General features: G+C 34.8%; 1 protein-coding gene across 2 annotated transcripts; it reads left to right on the top strand.

Annotated features, from left to right (window-relative positions):
* Positions 1–16,338: 16,338 nt before the first annotated feature.
* Positions 16,339–25,711, top strand: LOC139519380 (heat shock 70 kDa protein 12B-like). Of its 2 annotated transcripts, none has more exons than XM_071311393.1 (5): positions 16,339–16,522; positions 17,611–17,918; positions 19,866–20,084; positions 23,969–24,122; positions 24,465–25,711. In XM_071311393.1, exons 2-5 carry the CDS (start codon positions 17,616–17,618, stop codon positions 25,517–25,519), a joined length of 1,731 nt encoding a protein of 576 aa, XP_071167494.1. In that variant the 5' UTR covers positions 16,339–16,522; positions 17,611–17,615; the 3' UTR covers positions 25,520–25,711. The 2 variants fall into 2 exon arrangements, with proteins under 2 accessions (XP_071167494.1, XP_071167495.1); XM_071311394.1 differs by lacking the exon at positions 16,339–16,522 and adding an exon at positions 16,528–16,675.
* The last annotated feature ends 1,477 nt before the right edge of the window (positions 25,712–27,188 follow it).

The following is a 27,188-nucleotide window of genomic DNA, read 5'->3' as shown; positions in this document are numbered from 1 at the left end:
TTACGGTTGACATAACAGAATATACAAATACACAGATTCGATGACAGATCGTTAAGTTTAGCACGTGCCAACTAAATATTAAGCTATAGGACGACTCATGGGACACTTTTTATGAAATTCATCTATTATCGAATGAATATTTTTATCTTTTCCCAAAATTTAATGCTAAAACTTAACAACGAATTATAACAACAAAAAGTAATAATCTATTCAACTTTCGATTTTGATTTGAAACACATTTGTCCACAAGTTGAGACATAATAAGTAACTGTCCTGGCAAATTTTTTTATTCACTTTTTTTTTTTTTAATTTTATGATTGGGTCTAGCTTTTACTTATAAAAGAAACTATTCCAATATTATATTTTAAAAAAAAATAATTGCGTTGTTAATTTCTGCAATTAATTCAGAAATTTAACGGAGTAGGCTACTGTCCTGGCAATTGTTTTAGGCGTTAAGGAAATAAATGTCCATATTATTTTATATTTTCATAAAGCTTATAAATTTCAAACTTTTAAATGAACTAAAATTTGTTTACCAGAATTTTATTTTAAAGAAGATATTAAACTTTATATTTTGATTTTGAACAAATTTCAACAAAATTTCTAACGTAAAAGGCTTCTGTCCTGGCAGATTTTTTTACCTTTAAAAGACGAAAAAAATATTAATTCCAGAGGTATGGGCCCCACCACAATTCGGCCTGTAAACTGTGACGTCCTTAAAAAAGGATTTTTAAAACACCCACGAAAAATAGAAAAATATATAATTTTTCAGGCTCTGATTAGAATACGGTAAACATAGATTGAATATTTCCATGGAAATGAATATTTTACAGGCACCGGGCCAGCAAATTTTATACTGAGATTTACATAATTATTATAATAATTGACATAGTTCAGTAAGAATGAAATCTCCTCGATTTTGAACAGTATTTATAAAAAAAAATAGTTAAAGATTTCATTGCATCATTAATTTGATAGCACATTATACAATACAAAAAAAATCAATCATATGAGCTTCAACATGTTCAAAAATGAAAAAAATGTTACATCTGCAACTTTGCTTTTGAAATAATTGACTACTCTAAATTGCACATGTTTCTATAAGAATATTTTTTAGGTTGGCTTCCGCGGCTTACCTATCATGAGTGTACGCAACAGTTAGAATATTTTCTATTTTCCAGCGCAGGTAACAAGTTCAGTGTACTGCCGTTGTCGGTAAAATAGCAATTTGTATAGAAATATGCTATTTTGCCGGCTGGAATTCAGACATTTAATCAGAGCCGGCAAAATAGCTAGATTTTATGGCCGGATTCCGGCAAAATAGCAAAATAGCCATTGCAGCCTTCCTAAAACAGTGCCTAATGTTGGCTTTCCCCCCTTTGTTTTGGTAATCATTAGCCATATTGTTTATACTGTCATTCACAGATGAATTCTATCTTAAACCAATTGTGAATGGGATAAGGCCGATAAAAAAATCACTAGCACTTTTCAGCGGCACAGACCCCCACTGAAGTTAAGATTCTGCCTTTTTTTTAAAGTAAAATTATTCGATGTTCAAATAAGTTTATTTTACCTAATGTACTCTTGTGCTCTTATTCATACACTTATATGAAACGACATATCCATACTACATACCACATACGGTAGAGTGCACAGAGAATTCACTGAATTCGGACTGGAAGCGTCAAACAGTACCACTTGAAAAGATTAATTCATTTTTAAAAGTAATTAAATAAGATGATTGAAGTGTAAATTACTGAGGTTTCACCGTTTGTTGTGTTGTTTTCTGTGGTGATTCCAATAGACCAAACTTTAACTTAAACATGTTAAACAGAACGGTTCACATGACCAGATCCCCCAGCTTCCTATATATACGTGTCTTTGAAAGAGAAGGTTAATTAAGGATTGATTTGAGGGGACTTGAACTGGCAAATTGATGTTATATGTTTTCATTTATAAAATTGAACTCGAATTCTGATCTACACTTTGACAAAGAGCTAACGCTCATATATGATATATCTCCGTCTGCATGGTTATTACCAATACCCGCTCATTCTGCATGTATGATTCGTTCATTGTTGAAGACCCTACATCATATAACATTTTAGTTCGCTTTGGAGATTCCGTATATTTGTCAAGCTATTGGAATTCCAATGGGGACTAACTGTGCACCACTTATTGCGGACCTGTTTTTGTATTGTTATGAGTTACAATTTATGACTAAAATTAACAAAGACCCATCGAAACAACATTTGATACAAAAATTTAACAATACTTTTAGATATTTTGATCATATATTGGCTCTCAATAATGACGACTTCAGTATGTATACTAAAGAAATTTATCCTGTTGAACTTACTTTAAATAAAGCTAATACTAACAATGACCACTGCCCTTTCCTTGATCTTCACTTGATATCTATATCATTAACAGGAAGCTTAATACAAAATTTTATGATAAAATAGGATGATTTTTCATTTCCTATCGTTAATTATCCATTTTTAGATGGTGACGTTCCCTTGTCACCATCTTATGGTGTTTATATATCTCAACTTGTACGATTCGCTCGTGTATATAACAACGTTTTAGATTTTAGCGAGAGAAATTTATGTATTACTGAAAAATTATTACACCAGGGATTTCGATATCACAAACTGGTCAAAACATTTACTAAATTTTATCACCGGTATAAGGAAATAATTCGTAAATATAACTCAACATGCAGACATCTTATACGTTCAGGTATTTCACATCCAATCTTTTATGGTAATATTCTTTACAAAGCACAAAAATGTCAGTATTCACCTCAAAAGCTTACAAAACCTTTAAACAGACTTATTAAGAAGGGATATAGTTACGATACTGTTGTCAGGTCATTAAAGATTGCATATTTTGGCTTTAATATTGCTTCACTTATAGGGTCTTTGCATCGGAACTAAACACATTTTTTTAAACAGTTATTGGCATGACACGGGTTATGTTCTTCTCATATATCTTATCATAGTATGATACTAAACCCCTAACGGGAGGGATTGTGCCTGATATTCATATGATGAAGACATAATCTTTCAATCAGTTTAATTGAGGTCTGGAGCTGACATGTCAGTTAACTGCTAGTAGTCTGTTGTTATTTATGTATTATTGTCATTTTATTTATTTTCTTTTGTTACATCTTTTGACATCGGACTCGGACTTCTCTTGAACTGAATTTAAATGTGCGTATTGATATGCGTTTACTTTTCTACATTGGCTAGAGATATAGGGGGAGGGTTGAGATCTCATAAACATGTTTAACCCCGCCTCAATTTTGCGCCTGTCCCAAGTCAGGAGCCTCTGGCCTTTGTTCGTCTTGTATGATTTTTAATTTTAGTTTCTTGTGTATAATTCGGAGTTTAGTATGACGTCCATTATCACTGTACTAGTATACTTATTTTTAGGGGCCAGCTGAAGGACACATACGGGTGCGGGAATTCTCGCTACATTGAAGACCCATTGGTGGCCTTCGGCTGTTGTCTGCTCTATGGTCGGGTTGTTGTCGCTTTGACACATTCCCCATTTCTTTTCTCAATTTTATCAACTGTCAAGACGAAGAACAGGAATAAAAGCCCTGTTCATTGATAATTTCATTTTTTCTTCGTATTGTGTGCGACTTTGTCCCATTAACATTTCCTGCATATATCCTTTTATTTTCGATCATAATTTAAACCATCCGATAACCGTGTCCAGAAAAAAGGAGTGTAGGTATCCTCAATGCTTATAGATCTAATAACAAATCTCAATTGAGGTCGAGGTAATCTCTTAACCTAGCTGACGACAATTCCACATGTTCCAGTGTTGAAATGAAATGCAATTATGGTCAATATTGCCATATTGTAAGTTCCAATGTCGATAACCGTTTACTTAGCTTGCAAATGCCATAATTTTTAATAGCAAACTGACTATATATGTCAGAACGATACGAATGGCACAGCTGGCAAATAAAGATTTTAGGAGAGGAAATTTTAAAATGAAAGTCCAGTGTATAACTGTTATTTCCAAACTAGATATTTCAAAGCGACACGAATGGCCCCGTCTCAAAAAGTTGAAAAATCTGCAATTTCAATAACACATATGTGGATACAAACATGATTGTAGTCTAACATATAAAAAATCAGCTCAAAATCTGGAGGCGTATTGAAAAATACATATGTATAACTGTCATTTTCAACAATTTTCAAAGTTGTAAACCTTTAATTTTGGCAAAAATTAGTGGAGCGGAAAGAAACTTAAAATTGTTCTGTAACTCATCATGGTAAGCTCACATACTAAAAATCAGCGCAATATCTGAAAGCATTTAGAAAAAAGGTCCGTATAACTGTGATTTTCAAAAAATTATCCAAAGCCCGAAATTACAGCAAAAATAAGCTCAGTGGAACAAAACTTACACTTGATCTGTAACTCATCTGGGTTAATTCACATGTAAAAAATTCATACCAATTTCAGAAAGCATTTAGATATTTTTTTCGTATAAAAGTGTGATTTTCAACAAGTCCGAAGCCCTATTTTCGGCAAAAATTAGCGGAGCGGAACGAAACTTTAACTTGATCTGTAACTCATCATGGTTAACTCAAAACAAAAAATAAAGCCAGTACCTGAAGGCATTTATAAAAAAACCACAGTATAACTGTGATTTTCAACAATTTATCAAAGTCATTATCCCGTAATTTCTTCAAAAATTAGCCGGGCGGAACAAAACTTACAATTGATCTGTACCTCATCTTGGTTAACTCACATGCCAAAATTCAAACCAATATCTGAAAGCGTTTTGATTGTTTTTCGTATAAATGTGTTTTTCAACAATTTATCAAAGTCTAAAGCCCGTATTTTCGGCAAAAATTAGCGGAGCGGAACGAAACTTTTACTTGATCTTTAACTTGTCATGGTTAACTCAAATACAAAAAATCAGCCCAATATCTGAAGGCATTTTGAAAAAAAACCCGTATAACTGTGATTTTCAACAATTTATCAAAGTCCATATCCCGTAATTGAGGCAAAAATTAGCCGGGCGGAACAAAACTTACACTTGATCTGTAACTCATCTTGGTTAACTCACATGCCAAAATTGTACATTTTTAAAGTAAAATGAGATTTTATTAAATAAATACTTAGCATCATAAATTCTGATTACACCCATCTGCGCAAGTCTGACAGGCGGAAAACCCCAAATAAAAATATCATCCAATGAGAAGAGGGATGACCAAGCAGTGCCCGTATAACCATGCCTTTATATCATCCATTTAATTTCCTAACGTAAGCAAATAGCCATAGGAAAAAAACCAGGGGATGAAGGGGAGGTTGGGAGGGACCTTTAATTTATGATGGTAAATATTTAATTAATAAAATCTCATTTTACTTTAAAAATGTACAATTTTATGTCAATAAATACGTTACCATCATAAATTCTGAGTAAAATACAGAATCTAACACAAAGCTAAATCCCCTGAACCAGAAGATGCAGGAGGAAAAACAACTCTTTGTGCGGAAACTAAAGGTCCTAAGGAGTACAAACTCTGAGCTTGAGTAGCTAAAGATTGCAGATAGTGAGAAATGAAAGAATTTTCAGTTCTCTAGAAACCTGCAGATAAGACTTCCTCTAAAGAAGCATTATTAAACAGGGCCCAGGAGGTAGAAATAGCTCTTACATCATGGGCTTTAACATGCATACTATTCAGAAGTTCTTCATTAGAAAAACTGTAAGCTAATTGAATAGTTTTACAGATCCAAGTTGAAATGGTTTTAGCAGACAAATCTTGTTTTCCTTTGCTAATAGGAATAAATAACCTGGAATTTGAGGAGGTGCGGAGACTTCGAGTTCTCTGAAGATATAAAAGTAAGACTCGGATAGGACAGAGTACTTTAGAACTTGAAGCATCAGGAAGAGCTGGAATCACTATCGGTTCTGACCCTCTACCCGGAATTTGATTTTTGGCTAAAAAAGCTGGATCTGTTAATAGGGTAACATATGACTTATCCCTATTAAAACGAAGGCAGAAATCAGCAGTGGAAAAAGCATGAATTTCACTTCTTCTTCTACCAGAGGCCAAGGCAAGAAGAAAACAACACTTATACGATAAAAACTAGATGTCAACCTTTTCAGCAGGTTCAAAAGGATGGGTTTTTAAAGCTGATAAAACAACACTCAAATTCCAAGACGGGATTAAAACTCTCTGTCTAGGGCGTTCAAGAGTGAAATTCTTAACTAAAAGAAAAATGAATTCATTATTACCAAAGTCTGTACCTCCAGACAGTTGAATTTTCCTAGAAATAGCTGATCTATAGCCTTTAATAGTAGAGGGAGATAATCCTTTCTCTTCAAAAAGGTGGATCAGAAAGTCTGCTAGTTGTTGTACAGAAATTTTGAAAGGATCAATTTCCTTCTCACTACACCAACTACTGAAGATAGTCCACTTGGCATCATAGACGATGTTAGTGGATTCTCTAACTGCTCTGGAGAGATGTCTGGCTGCGCATTCAGAAAAACCTCTCTCCTGGAAGCTATTCCTGAGAGAAGCCACGCGAACAGATGTAGCTTCTCTGGATTGGGATGAAGTATCTTGTCCTTGAACTGGAACAGAAGATTGTGTCGTACTGATAGAACCAGTGGACGAGCACAAGACAGGTGAAGAAGATCTGGAAACCAGGCTTGTTTGGGCCAAGCTGGAGCAATAAGAATGATCAACCCTTGCTCTGCTGAGATCTTCCGAAGAACTTGTGACAGAAATCTGAACGGTGGGAAGGCGTAAGCGAACATCCCGTCCAAAGGAACACTCATGCAATCTACTGCGTAAGCTTTCGGATCTGGTACAGGAGACATGAACACTTGAACTTTGTAATTGAGGCTTGTTGCAAACAGGTCTACATGAGGAGACCCCCACTGAAGTGTTATTGCCTGAAATACTGATTGGAGAAGTTCCCACTCTGTATTGACTGCCAGGGGTAAGTGTTCTTGACAGAGCATCTGCTAACACATTGAGTTCCCCTGGGACATGACGAACTACAATCTGTAGATGAAGGTGATTGCAAAGAAGGAGGATTTCTCTTGCTAAAAGATACAGCTCGTAACAATGAGTTCCCCCTTGGTTTCGCAAATAAGCCACCACAGTGGTGTTGTCCGTTGCTAGAACCAGAGATTTGTTCTGCAGTAGGGACTGAAAATGAGACAGTGCAAGAAGTACTGCCTTCATTTCTAGTATGTTGATGTGTTCCTTCAAAAGATCTAGAGTCCACACTCCTGACACTGAAAGACCTTCCAGATAAGCTCCCCAACCGAGGTTGGAGGCATCTGTGAACAGAGTCTGATTTGGAACTGGAGAGTACAGAAGTTGGCCTCTCAAAACGTTTGCTTGAGAAGTCCACCAAACCAAATGAGGAAACAACTCCTGATAAATGATTGGAACTGGAAATTCCCAAATCTGTGTAGCTGGGAGCCAATGTTGATGTAGATAAAATTGAAGAGGTCAAATGTGCAGGCGACCAAGTGGAACAACATCCGCTAGTGAATTCAAGAGACCTAGCAGTTGTGAAAACTGGCGAGCAGTAATTGTTTTTTTAGATAGAAACAGACGAATTTTTTAACAAAGATTCTGAAACTTTTCATGAGGAGGTCGAACTATGCACTGACGAGTAAGGTAATGTTCGCCGAGGAAAATAAAGTCCTGAGACGGAATGAGGTCCGACTTTTTCCAAGAAATGAGAAACCCCAGAGAGAGAAACAATCTGACTACATCGGTATTGAGATAGAGTTTCTCGGGAGAAAGTTCCTTGATCAGCGAGTCGTCCAGGTAAGAATGAATCTGAATAGCCTGTGAATGAAGGTGAGCAATTGCTACCTGCATGAGTTCGGTAAAGGCTAGTGGTGCAGTTGACAGACCAAAAGGGAGAGCCCTGAATTGGTAAACCCTTTTGTTCCAAACAAACGGAAGAAATTTGCGGTATGAATGGCAAACTGGAACGTGAAAATACGCGTCTGTAAGATCCAGGGATGTTGTCCACATCCCTGGAAGAATAGAAGCTCTTATTGAACGATTCGTCTCCATTTTGAAATGGGGAATATTCATATAAGAGTCGAGGATAGACAAATCTATGACCGGTCTCATTCCTCCGGTCTTCTTCGATACAAGGAAGAGACGAGAATAGAAACCTGGATCTATTGAAGATACAGGGACTTCCTCCACTGCCCTCTTTGTCAAAAGAGTCTCTACTTCTGTTGACAGAAGAAGAAACTTCTGTGGATCTTGAGTATTGGACAGTGGGATAGGAACAGGAGAAAGAGGTGGTTGTTCTTTGAATTTAAGAGTCAACCCCCCTCGAATTACTGACAGAACCCAACAATCTGAGGTAATACTTATCCATTTTTTTTAGAAAATGAGTTAACCTCCCCCTACTGGCAATTGAGAAAGAGGAGTTTTGTAGTACATCTCTGGATTGGGTTCTGACAGTAGCGTACGAGGGGGCAAATTCATAGGAAGAGGGATTGGCCCTCTTGCCATCTCTCTTAAAACTGTTTAGACCTAGGGATTGAAGATTTCTTAGGTTTATTACCTCCATCGTTAGTGATTTTCCTCCTCTTCTCTTGAGCGGAGGAATAACTACCTTGTTTAGAATTATTTCCAGAAAGAGATACATTTACCTTCACTGGGGCTGGAGTTTGATTGAGATGCTTCTGTACCTCATCAAGTGGTAACCCGAAAAATCTTCTCATCCAATGGAGACTTGATTAAAGCCTCCTTAAGATTATCTGACACCTTTGCCTTATCCAAAATTTCAGATCTTTTGGATAAGGTGCAGTTGGCGATGGAACCCACAATCAACAATTGGGAGGCACCCAAAGCCTTGTGTACCTGTAATAGAAATGGTTTTACCTCTGGTGGAAGAGAAGAGTCTTTAAGAACTGGAGCAACTGCTGATAAAAAGTGTTCAGCAGTGCCTAACACATGAGATGCGTTTCTAAGAAGGTTCTCCGTTTTTGACCAAACAGACTGAGTAAGACGCAGTCCATCAGTGGGTTTAGAAGCAATAGTAGATGAAAAAACCTTGTCACATTTGGGTACCAGTTTACCCGAGGTAGAGTAAAAAATGTCATAGTCCTTAGAGCGGAATTGCCCCGTAAAGGAGGCAAGACCAAATCCACTAACTGAGGAAAATTGGGACTCATTAGCCACAATCCTATCATTAATGATCTGCAGAGAGTTAGACATATGGTTAGATTGTGGAAAACTAGTATGAGCTTTAGTATCGTCTACCGACAAACCACATGAAGCCTCGAAAGTAGAGGTTAGTTTCTTGGGTCTTGGAGGAGACTGAAATGTCACCTTGTTGACTTCTCTCATGATTGTAAGAACAGAATCTCTGAGATCCTTCAAAGTGGAAGGAGCATCTTCAGCCTCTGGAATTGGTAGAAGACTGACCAATAACAGATGAAGAGATAGATACAGGAACAGAATGTTGCGAAACATTCTGAGAGACCTGAACTGAATTGTCATCTACATCAGAAGTAAAACCTTCTTCTTGGCTGCCTGGGGCAACTGAAAAGCGTTCTTCCTCATCACTGTCCTCCAGATCACTTCCAATATCATGATCTTGACGGAGTGAAATCACTGGGGAATTTGACTTATTGGCAATGTTCTCTAGCGTACCCAGGCGGTTTGAGAAAGAAGTGAATTCAGAAGAAATAGACTGACGAAACTCGTCCAAAATACTCTTGAACCCATGTAAGGAGGGGCCAGAGTCAGCTACCTGATTAAACTGATGCCTAACAGAAGAGATAGGCAGAGCAGTAGGTACAGATACACTACTACAACTACTAGACACTGCTAAAGGAGGAGCAGGAGCTGACAGATTAGGTGTAGTACTCTGAGGAACAATAACTGGTGTTGGTCCACAATAAGGCCAGAAACCTGGAAAGGGCTGACTAGGAACCTGACTATGAAAAACCTGATTAGGAAAACCTTGACCTGGAAACCCTTGACCATGAAACCCCTGACCAGGAAAGCCTGAATAAGGATAACCCTGAGACCAAGGAGGTCTACACCACGACATGGCATTACTAGCCGAAGCAGGTAAAGTGAAGCCACAATAGGACGCTGGTGCTCTAGAACCAGGTAAGTTTAAACCCATAGGTACCAGGGTAAGATGAAATGGACCCTGTGGTGTCAACTGGTCTAGAAAAAGTGTGCGTAACAGTGGTAATGGTAGGGACACCTCCATGATAACCGACAGAACCTGCATTCAGGGTCTGTTGACCGGTCTTAGAAGTCACCGAAGTAAAAACGTCGGTTAGTTGACTACTATTAGGAGGGATTCCCTGCCCTACCGTTGTTACGGTCACAGGAAAGGGTAACGAACCGTCTAAAAAAACATCATTACCTGTAATGGCCTCGTAAGGACTGAGCATTAAACTCCATAATTAAAGAAGTATGAAGTTAAATACTTATAAACAACAATATTGTAACAAAAAAAAATGTCAAATAAACAATGGTATGGGGATACCTACAATATTCACTATTGAAAAAACAAAAACTTAAAGTTTTCTGTAAGTTGTAACACGTGTGTCTCGATGCGCAGGCGGAAATTAAATGGATGATATAAAGACATGGTTATACGGGCACTGCTTGGTCATCCCTCTTCTCATTGGATGATATTTTTATTTGGGGTTTTCCGCCTGTCAGACTTGCGCAGATGGATGTACTCAGAATTTATGATGGTAACGTATTTATTGACATAAAAATCAAACCAATATCTGAAAGCGTTTGGAAAATAATTCCGTATAACTGTGATTTTCAACAATTTATCAAAGTCCAAAGCCCGTAATTTCGGCAAAAATTAGCGGAGAGGAACGAAACTTTAACTAGAACTGTAACTCATCATGGTTAACTCATATATCAAAAATCAGCCCAATATCTTAAGGCGTTTAGAAAAAAAACTCAGTATAATGGTTTGTTGCGGAATAACGGAATGACGGAATTACGGAATGACGGACAAAGATCAGTGGAGCGGAACAAAACGTTAAATTGGTCTGTAACACATCATAAAAAACTCACATACTAAAAATAAGCTCAATATGTGAATGCATTCAGAAAAAGTCTGTATAACTGCTATTTTCCTGAAATGTTAAAAGTTAGAAGCCAATACATTCGGAAAAAATTAGTAGAGCGAGTCCATCTGTAATTTCTCATCGTAGTCTCACATACTAAGAATCAGGTCAACATTTAAAAAAGTTTAGAAAAAGAGTCCATGTAAATGTTCGTTGCGGAAGGACGGAATGACTGATTTAAGCAAAACTATCTGGGGCTAGCTGAATTCTGGTTAGACAAAGGGTATTAATTGGTAAATTGAAGCCACTAATATTGCTAATCTACTGATGTAGCTGATGACTTTGATGTAGGCAAATGTTAGATCAACTTAAAATAGATTCTTTATGACTCTACAATAAATATTTGGTATCTTCGTTCATTTGTTGCCTAGAACAAATTTCCAGTTACATGGGAGGCTCAAATGTGTCTAAGCTTTAGGACCAGGAATTTCACATTGTTAAATTCTTGTTTGGTGTAAAAATGAGAGAGAAAAATATTACAATCCAAACTTGAAACTTTCAAAGCTGCTACGTACTGTCGTCTGTATATCAGTTACTAGCAGAATTGACCATATTCTGTCATTTATGACCAGACTTTTCATTAATGTCCTGCATACGGTTGTAAGGGGAATTCTGTTTTCCTGATCTGGTAGTCCGTCCGTCCGTCCGTCCGTCCATCCACTTCAAGTTTACATTTTGTAAAGTTTCTTGTTAAAATAGTTTGCAAAATAGTTGTCGTCATTTTATGGATGCACACATCCAAATGATTAACTGAAGACAGTCTAAAATCAAACAATTTTTTTTTACCATAGTGCAAGCTAAAGTAGACATTTTCACGTGATTATTGATATGTCTTATTGATGTAATCGTGATAGAAGTTTGGGTCTCACGATAATTCGGACTGTAAACTGGGACGTCCTTATCAAACAGTTACTAGTACTTAAAACAGCATTCATTCTCGGATTGTTTTCTCTTGCTTGGTAACACACTGTACAAGCAATTCTTACCATATTTTGTTTGTTTTTCTAATAAAGAGAAGGTTCATTAAGGTAAACTGTAATACCAAAACTTTATGTTTTAGGGATAGTAAGGAGAGACTTGAATTGGCAGTAGAAAATTAATTTATGTCATATGTTTTCATTAACAACATTCAACTCCAAATCTTACAATCATTCCAGTGAAGAGTTAACGCTTATATATCAGTCATGTATATGTAACCAGCTGTACAGATAAAACTTATACCCGATACGTCTGCATGCATCTTAAAACCTCGTATCACCTTCATTTTACATTACTTTAGTCTATACAGTTCCGCCAATATAATACGAACCTCTAATCAATGTGAATTTTATTAAACTGTCCAAAAATCCAACACACTATAATAGTAATTACAGTGTAGATACTATTCTGTACGCTATCCGGAAGTCGCGATTTTCGAAGCGAGAACTTTTTGGATCACATTTTAAATTTGATGGGTATACTGAATTAAACGGTAAGTTGATCATCTGTACATTGCTTAATGATTTATTCAGCCGACATCGATATTCTCAAATGGTTTAGAATTAAATTCCGCACATTCATTATTCGTATCTTTGCCTTAATCAAGAGATTTTCAAGTGCATCACTAAGAAAAATCAGTCGGCGAACCTAAAAACAATCTGTTTACCCTCTTAGTGTACAAATTAACGTAAAAACCTGACTTAATTAACTAAATGAAGTATATTTCAAGTTGTGGTAAAAGTTTCAACCAGATCTTTAAAGCCAGAAATAAGAAAATTACACTTGTTTGAATTTCTCACTGTACGATCAGTCTCGCTTGTATATTTTAAAACTGTATAATCAGTCTTTATGTCACTGTATTCTAGTGGTGATTTCAAAGTTATTTACGATACATTAGAAGGGTGCATTTTTCTAAATAACACAAATATATTTCAATACATTCACATCCTGAAAACTTATGAAACATGTTTTAGCTTGATAGGGTGTACTCGCGATCGACTTACAACATTAAGTATAAGGATGTTTAAATGTTGCTAAAATAAGAGGAAGGTTTGATGTATACTAGTATATAAGTTTCAGAAATGTCCTCCATTATTCTAAAAATTATACAAACACACAGATATAGTTGTTATATAAAAATGCATGTATTTACACACATTCGAGGCCGTACTGTAGCCTATAATTGATCCTTCACTTTGTTTAAGATGTAGAGCTGTCTCTTTGACACTCAATTGTACACCACTTTGTCAAGCGGGGGTTACAGTGATAAAGAAATCCGTCTTTCCGTTCGTCCGTTGGACCGGTACAATATGTTTCGCCGGTTTTGTAAGCGCATCTCCTCATAAACCACTTAATATACATTGGGGGTTCCGGCCATTTTTAAATGGAGAGGGGTCCAATCCAGGAGAAAAGGGGATTCCAAATATATATGTTCCCATACAAATGCATTGATATTTAAAAAAAGGGTTTCAAACTGTTGGATCCCCCTTTTTTTAATCCGTCACTAATATAACTATTAACTAATCTTATTCGGTTTCCTTATCATAAATGATAATGACTGTATTGTGCACCGTCTATTTCGAATTTTAGTAAAAATCTTTTTTATGGAGTTACTTTATATAAGATACGGACTTAACATTGCATTATATGGGGGTACCCATCAGGTATTTCCAACACCTCTTAAACCAATCATTAAAGTTTTCTGAAATTGTTCCATTTTTACTCGATTAATGCATTATGGACCTTCTATTTCTGTAAACTTACCAAAATTATATCACATGAATTATCCCCCTACGCAAAGCTGTCTTTATCCATTTTTTGTTATTTTTAAAGAGACAAGCTTGATTTATGTTATCATCAATTGGTCAACGACGGACGGTGTAAATAATCTTTAAAAATGTAATAGCTAAACAGATAACTGTAACGATACACTATTACGAAGTCCACAAGCGAATCATGTATTACTTTTTAGGCATTTGATTTTAAATAAGACTGATGGAACAAAAATACAATTATTTTGTCGTCTAAAAAATGATCTGGAATGCAAATCCATATTGTTAGATATACCATACCACGTCAGGGTATTAATCCCATGATGCGGAATGCCGAACCATGATAAAGGATACCATACCATGTCACAGCATCAATACCATGATAAGGAATGCCAAACCATAATGAAGGATACCATACAATGTCAGGTAAATAAAACCGTGATGAGGAATGCAAAACCATGTTGTTATATATACCGTACCATGTCAGGGCATTCATTCCATGATCTGGAATGCAAAGCCATGATGTCAGATATACCATACCATGTAGGAGAGTTAATACCACCTTGATGTTAGATATACCATACCATGTAGGAGAGTTAATACCACCTTGATGTTAGATAAACCATACCACGTCAGGGCATTAATCCAATGATGCGGAATGCCGAACCATGATAAAGGATACCATACAATGTCATAGCATTAATTCCATGATGAGGAATGCCAAACCATTATCATGTTAGATATACCATACCATGACTAGGCATTATTTACATGATAAGTAATGCCAACCCATGATGCTAGATATGCCATACAATGTCATAGTATTAATACCATGATGCGGATTGCCAAGTCATGATGAAGGATACCATACCATGTCAGAGGATATAAATACCATGATAAGGAATGCAAAATCATAATGTTAGATATACCATACCATGTTATAGTATTAGTACCATGATGAGGAATGCTACACCATGATTTTATATATACCATACCATGTAAGAGTATTAATATCATGATTGGGAATGGCAGACCATGATTAACATGATGAAGGATATCATACCATGTTGTAGGAGAATTATTACCATTATGAGGGTTACTATTCAATAAATAAGGATACCATATGATACGATGATGAGGATTACTATACCATTATCAAAGGATACCATACCATGTCAAGAGCATAATTCAATTGTCTTTTAACGTGCAACAGCCTAGGATTTTTCTTACATCATGTTCTGCATAAGGAAATACCTGTACCATGTCAGGAATATATAACAGTCCATTTCAATTTGTTTGGTGTGTATGAGTTTGATTTTGGCATGATTTTGAGGGATATTCCGTTTTGATTTATCCTTGGAGTTATTTTTTGTTGTTGCTAATTTATGTTTTCGCATTTTTTTAATGCGAATTAAACCATCTGCATCTCTAAACTCATAGAATTTCGAAAAGACTGATACAAAAATTTGAAGGAGTCTTAACTTCCCTTTGCCTACCAGTTTTATATTGATATATTACACCAACATTTGACATTTGAATCAATCGCTATTCTTTTTGTAATGCTGAACCATTTTGATTCATACTAAACACTTCTTTTAACACAGTTTGAATTTTTGAAAATCATATGATTTGAAAAAAAATCTCCTGACAAACTATTTTTACAATCCGTCGCCCATTCAATCAAGATTTTTCTCCAAGATAAAACGTAAATCTTGATTTCTATGTATATTGACATTTGTTTTTTTGTTGCATCTCAGTGGTTTCTGTTGTTCCGTTGTGTTCCTCTAAAAGCTCATGTATCTCTCTCGGTTTAAGTTTGTTACCCGGATTTGTTTTCTTTCTGCCGATTTATGACCTTTTGAACAGCGATATATTACTGTTGCCTTTATTGATGAACAAAACGACTTTGTAATTCAAAACAATGAACAAATAACAAATATGGCACAAGGCAACCAACAAAAACCATAGTCCAAATAATTATGACGTCTTGAAAGGCTATTATAATTTTTTTCGTTGACGCCTTACGTCGAAGTAAGGCATCAAAGAAAAAAATTATAATAGCCTTTCAAGACGTCATAATTATTTGGACTACAAAAACCACAGATTTCAGGCTTAGACAAAAACATGAAGTACATTCTAACTGTATGCATTCTTATTTTATCTCAATTTTCATAAATGTCAGACTTTATAATAGCAATATAATTTGATAAAATGTTATTAAATTAGTGGGATTAGGATCTTTCCGTTTTGAATTTTCCTCGGAGTTCCGTATTTTTGTGATTTTACTTTTAAAACATTTGCTATAATTTATAACGTGGGATATATTGAGTTACCATGGTTACACAATATATGAATGATATACACTAAAAAAAACTAATAGTTTTTCTGCAGATTTAAAAAAAAATATACCTAAGTTATTAATTACTTTAATAATTTTGATAAATAACAACTCATATTGATTTCTCCAATAGTACTTTTTAATACGCTTAAGTTGGATTTGACTATTTTTTGACACTCAGTTCGCAAAGGAATCCGAACCGAAAGTAGATACATTTTGTATTCTACTGCGCATGATATCTGTGGAGTTTGGCTGACAAGACAAGACAAGAACCCATTTTATTGAACACTGACAGGAATAAAGGTATGCATGTAAAAATATTCTATTTTCTTCAGATTGCATCTAATTTATTATTATCTGGATGTACATTCATTCACATTTGTATCATCTTAAAAGTAAAGGCAACAGAAGTATACCGCTGTTAAATGAGAAGATGGCTACAATTAATATTTTAAGGTATGAAAGATTTAATATTATAACTTTTCTTTCACTGAACTCTCGTGTCAATTTCGTAAGGATATTTATTAAAATGGACTAAGCGGTATATCGATTTTACATTTTGAATTCTTCAATATTCAATGAATTGTTAAATGTTGTTATGTGTTAAGGATTATTAATAAGTTTATTGTCTATTTAAATGATCAATATAATGTTTCTCAGAATTCGTCTTTGGTGAAACTTCCTTGTTCAACAAATACCTGTTCTATATATATATGAAAAATTCTGTTATAGTATTGATTATATTTCGTTTCTCATTTACTTTATTACATTTGTATTTGGTATGCGTGTATATTGTATGTGTTAAACATAAAGGTTCATAAAACTTTTTTCATCCTTCGAATTCAACTAAAGTCGTACTTTCCTAAAGGTTTGATGTTATGTCCATTCGTAGTTGGAATAGTGTTTGCTGTATTGACTTTTCACGTAAATATTGTTGGTGAATACCATAAAACGATTTGCACTGTAGATCTCAGTTGACCTTGATTTTGGAAACAAAGGAAGCTTTGATATTCTTAATTGGCATTATTCTTTTATATTATGGATGTCTTTAAAAGCTTGTATTCGTTCTGTTTGCCACAGTGTCTATTAATTTCGACAATACCATGTCTTACTTTCATGGCGTATTTGTATTAATCAACCAAAAGTACAGTCGATATTGGAGTGCAGGGTGGCATGATTTCATATCAGTTGGTTACAATATATTACATTGTATGTTCTTTGAGCTTTTTCTAAATAATTTGATTTCTTCCCTTTTTAATCAAGGCTTAAAGTTAGAACCGCTTACGTTGACTATATTTCTTCATTTTCAATTCATCCAAATGTTAATATTCTATATTTTCAATTTGGAATTAGAAAGTCATGAATAATGAGTGTTACTTATTTATCAACAGTTACCATGTCTGACCATCTACTAGTAGCAGCTATAGACTTTGGTACGACATATTCTGGATATGCCTTTTCAACAATAGCCAACTTTAAACTTGATCCACTGAAGATACATGCTAATCAAGCTTGGAATGCTGGAGGGAGACAACTACTTTCCCTTAAAACACCAACATGTCTACTCCTAAACGAGAAAAAGGAACTTGTTTCCTTCGGATTTGAAGCTGAGAACGATTATGCAGAACTTGTACTAGACGAGAAACATCACGATCACTATTACTTCACAAGATTTAAAATGAGATTATATCAGGCTAAGGTATAAAAAAAATAACCTTACAAGAAATAGAATTTTAATTATATTGTAACATATAACTCACCGATAAAAGTTCAATGGATACTAGATTTATTATACAATGAGTTAAAGGGACATTTTAGCTGTCAAATTCATGTAAAACCGATTTGACTCAAATTCTTATATTTGATTTTCAACCATGTGAAACAATTATCCAAATTTAAAAAAAAGCTTAAAATAAGCACTTTACAGGGCAATGGGCGCGATAATATGTTGCTTCGTTTCGTGTTTAGTTTAGTCTTGATGCCATCTTGTTGATATCCGAACACTTCCGATGGTCATATAGCGATGCAAACATAAATATAGATATAAATAGAAAGAAATTTCGTGCAATTATACTTTTCTATGTCTGATAATTTCACTTGTCTAGGACTAGTTTGTGCGTGAATGATAAATTAATGACAGGGAATTCATCCTCACCGTAATGAATATTATATTGTAATGATACAAATCAGTATACTCTGGTTTATTGTTATAAAAAATTAGTTATCAAAGGTACCAGGACTATTATTTAGTACGCCAGACGCGCGTTTCGTCTACATTAGACTCATCAGTGACGCTCATATCAAAATATTTATAAATCCAAACAAGTACAAAGTTGAAGAGCATGATATTAATACTTGTACATTACAGTTACATTTATATATAATTTTCATGCATTTGTATATCAATATATTCTACTATATTGATAATAATGCAGTACAAGTGCATTGTGGACACGTCACTCTTCTATAATAATTCGATTTTTCTAATATAATGGATTTGAGTAGGCATTCGTATTTTCCCGCAAAACATGTTTAATCATATATGCAGAGTTATCGGTTCTTGAGATTGCAAACGTTCTTGAGATATTCTTCCGCATGCGTGTTTATTGATATAAATGATTTTTTTAGTTATATTTATATACATATAACAAAACATTTTAATATTATTAATTTATCTTCTTTAAAAAGTATTTGATGAGTATTCATTGAAGAAATGAATTTATAACAAGTGATAAGGAATTTTAGTTTACATTTGATGATGTCTACGTATTCATCATGTTTATAGATAGGTTAAAAACCCAAAACGAATATTACGTATTTGAATTCTAGGCGATAGCAATACACCGGAATACCCTCACGGTCATCCGCTGTAAAAAAGATATGTTAATCATCGTTTTACCTGTATCAGAAGGATTTTTTTTTTAGATAGGATCAGTCACTCAAATGATTTACCTCTGTTTCACTTTCAATGTTGAAATTCTTTTCCTTTAAATAACCAAATACGCACAATGCATGCGTTATCAATTTCTAGCTAAAGGGTTATATTGAAGTTGACATGAATATGGATTAAATGAGGTCGGATTATTCACTTGCAAGTGGATATTTCATTATCAATGTTTCATTGCTTAATTAAAAAAAAATGAACCATACTGGCTGCTAAAAACGATCAATTATTATTTCACTTTTTCAGTTCCATTAATGATTGAACAAAACAAATCATAATTTGGATTTTTTTTTATATATGACGTAGCAAGTACCCCTTTAAAATGTCTGTGTTTACTTCATGCAAAGCGATGCTAATAATTAAAAAAAATGCCTCAAATTATGTATGAATATTGCACAAGGCAAATACTCCAATGCTGTTAGAATAGTAATTCATACATTAACATGCTACAACGTGAACCTGCATTATATAAATGTATTTTTAAACGTTATAATAGTGTGTTGTGTTTGGCACAACTTTTTGTAATGTTGGGTCCTCAATGCTCTTCAACTTTGTATTTGTTTGGCTTTTTAACTGGTTTGATATGAGCGTCACTGATGAGTCGTATGTAGACGAAACGCGCGTCTGGCGTATTAAATTATAATCCTGGTACCTTTTATAACTATTTGGTCATATGCAAATTATGTTTTTGAAATATATCAGGATTTAAGTGAAGAGATGAGACTTGAAGACGTGACTGGAAAAAGTTTAATGGCAATAGATGTGTTCGGCCAATCTATCAAAGCACTGAAGGACCATTTGTTGAAATTATTGGATACTGAGGGGACTGGTGTCAAACCTCATGAAATTAAGTGGATCCTCACAGTTCCAGCTATTTGGCCTGACAGCGCTAAACAGTTCATGAGAAAGGGTGCAGAAAAGGTAACTTAAATATATCTCATTGCTAAATTACAGTTTGTTTTTGTACCATCAATTAAATGTTCACGTATGGGATATTTTTTATGACTGTGGTATATTTATACAAAAAATAAGTTAATATTTCCAAGTGAATACGAAATTCAGCGCTTGCGTATCATAATTTCCTTGATACAGGATTTCTGCTTTGAGTTTAAAATGCTGCTGTGATTTGAAATCATCCGTACGAGCGCGTGAAACTAGACGTGTCAGAACGATACGTATTGGGGCACCACTGGCAAAAAAAACTTGAAACAATTGTAAGGAGTGAAATTTTGGGAATGAGAGTCCGTATAACTTATTTTCAAGATAATTTCAATGTCAAAAAGCCCGTAATTTCGGCAAAAATCAGTGGAGCAAAAGCAAATCTAACCTCGATCTGTAACTCATGATATTAGATTCGCATACTATAAATTCAACTAAATACTTGAAGGCGTTTAAATAAAGTCTGTATAACGGGTTTTCCCATAATGTCAGCAAAATCACATGAGCGGAACCAAGCGTGCAGTCGAAGTGTAACTCATCATAGTAGACTCACATACTAAAAATGAGCTTAATGTGTGAAGGCTTTTAGAAAAAAAAAGTATAAATGTTCGTTGTGGAATGAATGAATGAAAGAATGATTAAACGAAGGCTAAGGGTACGACTATAAAGTATCGATCCCTTTTTGGCGGGCCAATAAAAAGTATTCACAACAATGACTTTAAAAAAAACTAAATTCCTAGCTATAAATTTTCAAATTAATTGGATTGATTCATCTAACAGGAAATATTGTTGTAACTTTGAATACACAATGTCATTTTGTCGACTATGATGTTATGTGTTTGTTCGGGTTTTTTTTTAATTGTCATAAAGCGGGAGGTTTGGCTAGCCATTGAACCAAGTTCAACAAACATTTTTTTTATGAAAATGTCCTGTACCAATTTAGGTATATGTCAGTTATATCAAATAATTCGTGTCTATGTATTTGGTGTTTGTGTTGTTGCACTTCGGTGTTCCTGTTGTTCATTTGTTTTTATCTTGTAGTTGATGTGTTTCCCTCGGATTCGGTGTGCAAATGGTGTGTAACCCGGGTTTGTTTCTTCTTAATCGGTTCATGACTTTTGAACACCAGTATTCTATAAAAAATTGAAAACAACACGTTTAATAATTTCAATGCGTCCGAAGCGGTTTTCTGGATTGACCTTCATCAGGAATGCTCAAAGCCAAACATTGAAATCCGAGGATGTATGATAAAGTACCGAAACCGTTGGTGAGCTATATGACAAAAATACCTAAATTTGATAGCCAAATTCATCTAAAGTCAACTTTGCCTGAGGGAGTTGCCTACTGTTGCCCTTATTTGAAAAAAGCGCTTTCATATTTGTTGTGAAAACTGATGAGAAATTAACTAAAGCGTCTGAAAACCACATCTTCTTCCATGTTCATGGTTAAGATAATCTTAAATAAAAGCGCAGTTTTTGCACTATGTGTTGGTTTTTTTTAGAACGTTTATTGATTTATCTCATGTCTAAATCCACATAAGGTAGTTTTCAAATTTATTAAACTAGTTTAAGACATGATAAATCAATATAAACACTTTGATCAAACGGAACCATGAATAATAAAAAAATGTTGCATGTACAATAAGCTATCATTCTGCATGGGTTTTAGTCATAAGTGTAGTTCGTACGGTGACCTATAAATGTTCAAATTCTTTTCAATTGAGTGGGGAGTTGTTTCATTTGCATTTATTCCACATTTTTTGTCGATCCTTCGACTTTTGTCGAAAAAGCGAGACATAGCGATCCTATATTCCGTCGTCGACTGTAAAGTTTTTGAAATTTTAATAACTTTATTAAACTATCCTGGATTACTAACAAACTTTGACAGTAGTTTGTTTATGATCATAAGACAGTACCTAGAAATTAATTTTGTTATAAAAAAATCCGGTCGTATTTTAAATTACTTATAAATGGACGTAGTTTTCTGCCAGTTGACATTACATTCACTTTGTGGTTAAAGTTTTTGAAATTTGAAGGACTTTCTTAAACTATCCTGGATTTCTACCAAACTTAGACAGAAGCTTGTTTATGATCATAATATAGTGACACGAAATAAATTTGGTAAAAGAAAATCCTGTTTATCCGTATTTTACTTATAAACACACTTAATTTTCCGCCAGATAACATTTACATTCACTCTGCGGTTAAAGTTTCTGAAATTTAAAAACTTTCCTTAACTATCCTGGATTTCTACTCAACATGGACAGAAACTTGTTTATGATCAAAAGATGGTATCTAGATGCAAATTTTGAAAAAAAATAATCCTTTTTTGCCTATTTTACTTATAAATGAACTTAGTTTTCCTGCCAGTTAACATTTCGTTTACTCTGTGGTTTAAGTTTTTAAAGTTTTAATAACTTTCTTAAACTATTCTGGATTTCTACCAAAGTTGGACAGAAGCTTGTTTATGACGTCATTTTTTCGTCATTTTTCAGTTTCAAATAGGACGTCACTTGGCGTAGAGGTTTAAACGTATTCGGATGTGTCTACTTTTGTGTTTCAAATGTCTGGTTATGTAAATGTATTTCAGTTGTTTCCTGTAATTAGTTAATACTTCAGCTTTATCATGTACATCTTTTGAATATTCATTTTATTAAATTTACTGTTTGCAAAAGTATAAATTACTCTAAATTATAGGGATTTTCTGGTAACTTAACAGAAAACCCTTGCCGTTTTTGGCACAACCTTTTTGATCTTTTGGTCCTCGATGCTGTTCAACTTTGTACTCGTTTCAGCTTTCAAACTTTTGTATCTGTGCGTCACACATAGGTCTTGTGTGGACAAAATACACTTCTGGCGTATTAAAATTTTGAACTTGTTGCCTTTTGTTGGCTGTTGTTCGTGTGATTCTTTGTCAATTGTGTTCTCCAATTTATTCATATTGTAGTCCTGTGTTGTCATTTTGATGTTATATTTCACATGGCCATAAAAGTGCGAGGTTTGGCATGCCACAAAACCAGGTTCAACCCACCATTTTTTCCTTTAAAAATGCCCTGTACCAAGTCAGGAATATGGTCATTGTTATATTATAGTTCGTTTCTGTGTGTATTACATTATAACGTTGTGTCGTTTGTTTTCTCTTATTTTTGAGTGTAAATTCACATTGCGATAAGACGTGTCACGGTACTTGTCTATCCCAAATTCATGTATTTGGTTTTGATGTTATATATATATGTTATATTTGTTATTCTCGTGGGATTTTGTCTATATGTGTTACATTTTAGTGTTATGTCGTTGTTCTCCTCTTATATTTAATGCGTTTCCCTCGGTTTTAGTTTGTTATCCCGATTTTGTTTTTTGTCCATGGATTTATGAGTTTTGAACAGCGGTATACTACTGTTGCCTTTATTTATGATAAAATGCTAGTATCTTGAATGAAATTTTGTAAAAATATATTTCCTGTTTTTCCCTATGTTATTTATATATGGAAGATTTTTCCTTCCAGTTAACATTACATACAATCTGCAGTTAAAGTTCCTAAAATATTTATAAGCTTCATAAAGTAGGCAAGACACTGGGGTCCGCGGAACCCTCAGGGGCGGATACAGCCATTTTTAAAAGGAGGGTTCCTAACCCAAGACAAAGGAGGGGTTCCAATTACAAGTCCCAATTCAAATGCATTGATCGTCCAAAAAAGGGGGGTTCCAACCCCAGGAACCCCTCCCCCCCTTCTGGATCCGCGCCTGACCCTTACGGGTTTTTTTATATTGAGAGCTGTATTTGCCGCATCCTACTGCAGTTTATTTTCACTTTTAAATACGGAAGGTTAACAACTATACATTTAGTCATCATCTTATGTTTTTATAGGCAGGAATCGATGACAAAAAACTTTTTATTGCCCTTGAGCCTGAAGCAGCATCAATACACTGTCAGTACTTACCAACAGAGAAATTGAAGGGTGCCGCTGAAGGGTTTAGTATGACAGAAACAGGACAAAAGTATATGGTTATTGATTTAGGAGGTATGGTATAGTAGTTTGGTTTCATTATATTTTTTCGTCACAGCTTAGAAGTCAAAAATACAAGACTTATTCAAATATGAAATATCGAATTTAATTTAACTGGGACTTAAATTTCATTTGTAGTATTTTTATTTACATTTATGTATTTTAGTAAGACTTGAACTATGCATTGAATACTACTGAAAAAGATACTAATACTAAAAGAGTTATAGTAAAGACACTGAGCTTTTGACGACAAACATCTTCTGATATATAATATCCATGTAGTATATGTGTTCGTAATGGTCAGTTGACGCAATCGTATTATTTTGTCACGTCCTTCATATCATTTTATATTTCCAGGTGGCACAGCCGATATAACAGTGCACGAAAAACTCGATGGAGGCCATCTCAAAGAGCTTTGCCATGCTAGTGGTGGGGACTGCGGAGGAACTTCTGTTGATAATGCCTTCATTCAGATGATGGTAAAGATTTTAGGTGCACCCCTGATTAATCTTCTGAAACAAGAGGATCCATCCGCCTATTTAGATTTGCTTAGAGAATTTGAAACAGTCAAGCGAAAAATAGAGTCCACAACATCAGGCAAAGTTAACTTAACTATTCCTTGTGCTACCATTAATACGCTGTGCGAAAAACATCAAAACGAAAGTCTTAGTTCAATGATAGAGGCATCGCCATTCGCCAACCAAATCACACTTCGAGGGGACAAACTTAGAGTTGATGCAGATGTAATGAAAAATTTATTTCAAAAGACCATTAATAGTATTATCAATTTAGTAAAAGATATCCTAAGAAAGCCTACTGCGCATGATGTCCCACTGCTTCTCTTAGTTGGAGGATTTGCAGAGTGTCCACTAATACAAGCAGCCATGAAGAAAGAATTTTCAAACAAACGCATTATAATACCAGAAGAATCGGGTCTGTCAGTAATGAAAGGGGCGGTTCTTTTTGGACACAAGCCAGATTACATTGCGTCTCGTGTTATGCGGTTTTCTTATGGCACAGATCTCAGTCAGCCTTTCAATCACGAACTTCACACGCTTTCTCGGAAAAGAAGTGTAAATGGCGAAGAGCGTTGCGTAAATGTTTTTGGTATGATCATTGAAAAAGACAAATCCGTTCCAGTTGGGCATAAAGTTAGACAAGGTTACATTACTATGCGACCAAATCAGGATCACATGCCCATTAAGATTTATGCATCACACAAGAAAGACCCCACTTATGTCGATGAAGAAGGTTGTCATTTGATTGGAAAGGCAGGGATTGATATCCCGTGTCCTTCAGAAGAGGAGCGTTCTGTAGAAGTCGAATATATTTTCGGAAATACGGAAATTAGCATGACAGCAAAAGAAAAGCTTACCGGTTTTACATGTGAGGCAACCTTCAAGCTTATCTGATTTTTTAACGAAGTGATACATATGACCCATTTGCCTTAATATTTATGTTATATTGCCCTTGATTATAGCACAATCATATTTGTGAATGATAACAGACTAGCGGCAGACATTCATTATAAACTCCTTTGGAGTTGTTTAAGCCACTGTCACATATACATTCTGAACTAAATAAAAGCTGTTTTAATATCGAAATATTTTTGTTGATTTCAACCTAGAATAAAATGCGCAGCTTGATACGACCGCAGAGGTCGAACTCTACAATTGGGGCCAATATGGACACACCATTCAAGCTTGATACAGCTCTGTATTTGGATTGTGATGAAATATTTGACACAGCATAGGTTTCTGACACAGAATGAATGTGGTCTAGTGAACTTAATTTTTTTTTACCTTTTAAGGTCCAATATTCAAAACCTAAATACATGCATGGATTGGTTCAGCATATAACAGAATCCCAAGATTTCAATTTTTGATGAAATCAAACAAAGTTTAATTTTGAACCCTTTTGACCTGTATGTGGACCAATTTGGTAACAGGGCCAAAAAAATAAAAAATCTAAACAAATGTTTAGATTTAGCATATCAAAGAACCCCATACATTCATTTTTTATTGAAATCAAACAAAGTTAACCCCAATTTTGACCAACTTGAAAACTGGGCCCATAATCAAAAATCTAAATACATGTTTAGATTCGGCATATAAATTAAACCTAAGAATTCATTTGTTTATGAAACCAAACAAAGTTTTATTTTGGACCATTTAAACCTCACGTGGATCAATTAAAAAAAATCCAAAAACTTCATACACGGTTAGATTCAGCATATTTAAAGAACCCCAAGAATTCAAGAATAGAACCCCCTTGAAATTGGTCAAGAAATAAGCAATTTATTTATACAAAGTATTAGAAAGGTATTGTTTTGGTCCCTTTTTGGCCCCTCATTCCTAAACAGTTTTGGCCATAACCCCCAAAATCAATAAAACCTTCCTTTTTTGGTATGGAACCTTGTGGTAAAATTTCAGAAAGATCCATACACTAACACACAAGTTATAGTCATTAATGTGACCTACCGAATTAAGACTATTTACCGGATTTGTTATAACATGAGCAACACGACGGGTGCCACATGTGGACCCGGATCTGCTTACCCTTCCGGAGCACCTGATATCACCCCTAGTTTTTGGTGGGAGTCGTCTTGCTTATTCTTTAGTGTTCTATGTTGTGTCATGTGTACTATTGTTTGTCTGTTTGTCTTTTTCATTTTTAGCCATGGCGTTGTCAGTTTATTTTCGATTTATGAGTTTGACTGTCCCTCTGATATCTTTCGTCCCTCTTTTATAACCACTGGGTCGATGTCTCTGCTGGTGGACATTATGTCCCCGATGTCATCATCCGCTCAGTAGCAAAATTGCATGAATTTACGAAGATCAAACAGGATACTGGCTCGGACGTCGCCCAGTATGAAAAGGTCAAAAACAAACGTCACAATGGACACGGTGTCGTCTGATACGACAGGTGTCCCCTCATCACCAGACATGACAAATATCTCAAACATGACTCATTCAGATCATCATATACTAGTGACAATAGCAATATTACACATATATATATACAGCCATGTTCAGTTTTCCTTAAAGACATTTTGGATTTTGATGGAACAACACTGTCGCA

This window comes from Mytilus edulis, chromosome 4 (genome assembly GCF_963676685.1).
Source record: "Mytilus edulis chromosome 4, xbMytEdul2.2, whole genome shotgun sequence".
NCBI lineage: Eukaryota > Metazoa > Mollusca > Bivalvia > Mytilida > Mytilidae > Mytilus > Mytilus edulis.
The sequence above is the reverse complement of the archived record's forward strand: the minus strand, read 5'-3'. Positions and strand labels throughout refer to the sequence as shown.

Bases quoted from the DNA above. Each gene is read 5' to 3' on its own strand.
- LOC139519380 (XM_071311393.1), top strand. From the start codon at position 17,616: ATGTCTGACCATCTACTAGTAGCAGCTATAGACTTTGGTACGACATAT. The intron at 17,919-19,865 runs GTATAAAAAAAA...GAAATATATCAG, and splicing joins TGAGATTATATCAGGCTAAG to GATTTAAGTGAAGAGATGAG. The intron at 24,123-24,464 runs GTATGGTATAGT...TTATATTTCCAG, and splicing joins TATGGTTATTGATTTAGGAG to GTGGCACAGCCGATATAACA.